The sequence below is a fragment of the Brachionichthys hirsutus genome, chromosome 15 (genome assembly GCF_040956055.1).
Source record: "Brachionichthys hirsutus isolate HB-005 chromosome 15, CSIRO-AGI_Bhir_v1, whole genome shotgun sequence".
Classification (NCBI taxonomy): domain Eukaryota; kingdom Metazoa; phylum Chordata; class Actinopteri; order Lophiiformes; family Brachionichthyidae; genus Brachionichthys; species Brachionichthys hirsutus.
The window spans coordinates 6,997,788-7,002,386 of NC_090911.1; the positions used below are offsets into that span (position 1 = coordinate 6,997,788).

A 4,599-nucleotide genomic window follows, 5' to 3' on the forward strand; every position below is an offset into this window, starting at 1 on the left:
CAATAACATCTGCCCTTGGAATAAGAAATAACTCTTTTCTGTTTGTGGCAGGATTACAAAGCGGATGGAGGGATGCAGGGCAAACAAAGAGAGTCAATGGAAGGAAGGAAACAGGCAGAACAGATATGGATGGAATGCAGTAAAGAAAGTTGGAAGCGGCAAGGATGTCGGAGGAGGAAAAGGTGAAAGGAAGGGATGAAGAGGATGAGGTAGGGAAAAAAAGCAAGGAAGATTGCACTTAGAAAATACTGAAGGAAGGAGGGAAGAAGAAATTAATACGAAAGTGTGAAGGTCTCTTATCGGGAGAGGTCTTGGAGTCGGCTGCCTTGCTCGATGACCGCCTCAGCGAATTGCTTAAAGACTCGGTCCATGTACGTGCTCTGCCGAGGCCACAAGCCCTCCAGGAAACCAATATGGCCGCCGTGACAGGTGATGAGCAGCGCCAAGTTGGGATTCTGCTTAACTGCTTCCACCGGAATAGCTGACAGAGGAGGAACCGAAGGATTCAGCTTCTTTGCCAGTAAACGTTAAATCCCTGTGAATTGCCCCTTAATAATTCTTCATGAGGCTAATGGGGCCTCACCATGAGAAGGGGAAAAGACATCATCAGCAGCATTCAGGCACAGCATTGGCACCTGCACAGAGTTCAGCCTGTGGACAGGACTGGCATCGTGGTAGTAGTCATCATTGGTGGGGTAGCCGAACATTATGGACGTGAACCTCTCGTCAAATTCTCGAATGGTCTTTGCCTGCAGGGACAGTGCAAAAATATCCACTACTTCCTTTATTTATTTATTTTGAACATTTATGACTAAATGTGACTTTAAACAATCCCGACCTTCATGACATGATCGATGTCGTAACACTTTTCAAGCACTGGTCTGTGTCTGAGGGAGATGGAAAAGAAAACCATCAATTGCTTTTTTTCGCTCATGATGACATTATTTCCTTCTAAAATGTCCTTAAAATAAGACGGCCGGGCTGTAACACTATAATTAAGCTCAGCTTTGAAAACCATGATTGTATATATATTTATTCCATGCAGCTATAGAATAGTAATTGCTAAATGTGAACAGCTAACAAATAAAAAAATACAGAAACAGTTTGCCTGGACCATAAAAGTCAAACCAAAATGTAAAAAATAAAATGTGAAAATAAAATAAATGGAACCAGTTAGTGAAGCTTCAGAAAGACCTAGCTCCTAGCACTGATGCCGCTCGGGCCCTGGCCGACCTGTGCACAGAGGCTTGGAGGCAGCTGGTGAGGTAGGAGTTGAAGAGGAAGCGGTCCAGGGGTTTTTCCAGAGAAGCGGTGCACTCGAACACATCCCAGCCCACTGAGAAGACCACGCCCCCTTTCAGACAAGTTTGCCGACCTTTCCGTCCCAAGTAGTTAGCCAGCATCATCCTGAATTAATGCAGAGAGCGTGAGAGGAAGTAACAGATGGGAAGAAACAGGGATCAGGAATGTAAAAAATAAAAAAATAAAGAAGGTATTTTCACTTCCAGAAACTAGGAAATTAGAATTTTAATTGTGAGAGTTGAACAATGAATACAGATTTAGCTGTTACTGAGTCACAGACAGATTAGCAAGGATGTCTTTAAGCTTTACATTGGAAATGTTCTTGGACGTATAACTCTGGTGGGGAATGGTGTCATTACCCGCCCATCGAAACTCCAGCGGCCATGATTGGAGCAGCTTCATTTGACCTCTGGATGTGCTCAATAACAGTCTCCAGATCCTCTGTGTTGGCTGCACAGTAGGTCCTCGGGGTCTTTGTGGAATGGGAAGAAAAGAGAGTCACTCGTTTATCGCTGGCTCATTACAGCTCTTCAAATTGTGAGGACTGTCCGTGGACAAAAAAATAATGAAGTTATTTCTTTCTATTTCAAATGAAAATAATCAAAACAAAAATATAGATGGTCTTATTGACTTTAGAATTACTTCAACCTTGCTCAGTAACTGGACCCTATTGCCTGAATATTACAGAGTATGGTTAAAAAAAAAGCATCTTTGGTAAACACATCGTAATATAGAGCAGACAGAGATGAGACACTAGAAATATGACACATACACCAAACACACACTTCTGTGGTGCTGCACGGTGTTGTCTATCTTCAGCTTCCTGATAATAAATGTTTAAAATGATTCATTGTATATTGTTATGTTAATGTTGCTATAAGGTGGTCTTCTTTAAGTTGATTATTTTTTTTGTATATTGCTTACTTAGCCAATGTTGCCTTGCATGTACCTTGTTTTTTTATTTGCACTGGGGTTGTTTAGCGCCACACAAAGTTTTGCTGGTCAGGTTTTGCACAGTGACAATAAAAGGATATTCTATTCTATTCTAATATCTTTGGATCATATCTCAGTTTACGTGAGGCATGGCAAAGCTGCAAGAACGAGTGGCGCACTGATGCTTTGGATATCAGTGATGGTGGTGATGTTACAGTCAACCCTAAAGAAGGTACCGCTCTTTCAAGATGTGCAGACAGGAGCAGGGCTGACATAACACAGTAGGAAAACTGTAGACGCTTTCAGAATCTGAATTCTGTTGGCAAAATATACCCCAGGTGCACAAGAACCGATTACGCCAGGTGTCTGAAGAGCAGCTGCTTAGCAAGGTTATATTTCTGAGAATGCACATTAAAAGATCTGTCAGCGACTTAATCCCATGTCTGCAAAACCGTCTGTGCAGCATCGGTTTAATCTGCCAGTGAGTTATGACCAAACGATGCAATAAAACAAGGGCAGATGAGCACGATAAACAATGATCTAGTATGCAGGTTGTTCTGACTACGGATAATACAAACAATTCTTACCAGCAGCATTTCTCCAGAAACTCCTCTGTTGTTAAATACCACGCATCTGGAATATACAAGACAGACACACATTAATTACAATATTACTACACATTCTTCTAAATGATTATTTGCTTCTCTTGCCATCTATTGACTCTTTCTCAGACTCGTTCAAGACCTGAAATGATTGGTTGACCATCAAACATTAATAAACAAACATCTTACCTATTAAATAATCAAATATTTGGGGGAAAAATGTATTATTAAGGATTATCCTGACTCTCAAAAATGTAAAAAAACAAAACAAAACATTTATTATCTTTCTGGTTTGGACTGTTGTTCTGATAATGTAAATAATTTTTGACAATGCGTAATTTAGGTTTAACTTTATGAAAAACCTGGACAAAAGAAAAGGCTGTATGTTAAAAGAGGACTAAATCAATACAGCTAAGTCGAATAATCAAGTGGCAGACAATTTAACGGCAACTATTTTCTTATTTGTCATTGTATTTTTCCATTTTCAGATGTATTTTGTTCTATTTACAATAACAGTGAACTAAATATTTTTGTTGGAAAAATAAGCTCTTTGAATATATCACCTTGTAGCTCTGAGAAATCTTTCTTTCATACTTTACATACTAATACTTTCACAATGTTTCTTCATTTTATAAATGCAAAGGTCACTCAACAGATCATATTAATAATTACTTTGTTTAATAAATTAGTAATTAAACTCAAACCTATGCTTTAAATCAGATACATGTGGCTAATCTGTTCTTCTTTTTTCCCCACCTAACTTCCTGACTTCGCATTTCCAAAGGAACACAGTGGCCCACATTCCTTTCAACAAATCTCACGAAAAAAAATAAAATAATGAGGTGTGCACAGCTGTGTAAAGATCATTCTCCGTCCTGCAGAGCACAGGCATCAGCATCCCTTCCCACCTGGCATCACTCAACTATTATCTGGTGGAGGTGACCTGCGGTTTCTACCGGTGTTACCCAGCAGTCGGGCGGGGCTGGATGGGGCATTGGGCAAGCGGACGGAGAGATGGATACGGGTAGGGACGTGCTTAAGCGCGCACTGCAGCACACACTCTGAGCTGGTCTGGCTGGACTAAGCTCCAAAGGGATGAGCTGTAATTCATTAAGCTACACAGACAGGGGTGAGGGGGGTGGAAGATGCTGAGTCTGCCGGCACTCTTCCCAAATCTGGGAGAAAGAAAGAGTGCAGCGAATACGGCCTGCCGAAAAGAAAAAAAAGGGGGGGAAATTACATTTGCTACTAAATTTCAAGATTCATCTTTAAAATCAATATTATTGTTATTGGACAAACTTTCTGAATGCTGGATGAATGAAAAATGTTAACTTAAGCATCAACTGTGTGATTTAATGGCCTGATTTAATGCCCTCGGAGCATATGGACCTCTGCCAGGGTTTCCTGCCAAGATCCCACCCACCGATAGCCCAGATCCCGGCTCTGCTGGACCATGTGCAGGATGTAGGACTCTCGGCTGGTGCCGGTCAGACCGGGGAGAAGCAGGACTGTGGGCCTGGAGGCGGGGTCAGGATGAGAGAAGCTGCTGTCGTTGTCAAACCAATCCAAAGAGATCTGCCCTCCATCTGCGGCCTTAATGAGCTCACTGCAGAGACAAACACGACCGGAAACTCATCAACGATAGCTCTGAACATAACACCGTATCATATGTATGTGTGTTTGCTCACTTCACACAAGAACGCTTTAAACACACACACACACACACACACATGAATGCATTCTGTTCAGTTCCAGGTTACAC

General features: G+C 41.5%; 1 protein-coding gene across 1 annotated transcript in view; it reads right to left on the reverse strand.

Annotated features, from left to right (window-relative positions):
* Positions 1-296: 296 nt before the first annotated feature.
* LOC137904674 (phospholipase ABHD3-like) overlaps positions 297-4,599 on the reverse strand; it is a 4,425-nt gene continuing 122 nt past the window's right edge. Inside the window, exons 2-8 of the mRNA XM_068748878.1 lie at positions 4,261-4,443; positions 2,823-2,868; positions 1,662-1,774; positions 1,234-1,407; positions 839-887; positions 584-749; positions 297-481 (exon numbers count right to left, since the gene is read on the reverse strand). Coding sequence (XP_068604979.1) covers positions 297-481; positions 584-749; positions 839-887; positions 1,234-1,407; positions 1,662-1,774; positions 2,823-2,868; positions 4,261-4,443 — 916 coding nt within the window. The remainder of the gene's footprint in view (positions 482-583; positions 750-838; positions 888-1,233; positions 1,408-1,661; positions 1,775-2,822; positions 2,869-4,260; positions 4,444-4,599) is intronic.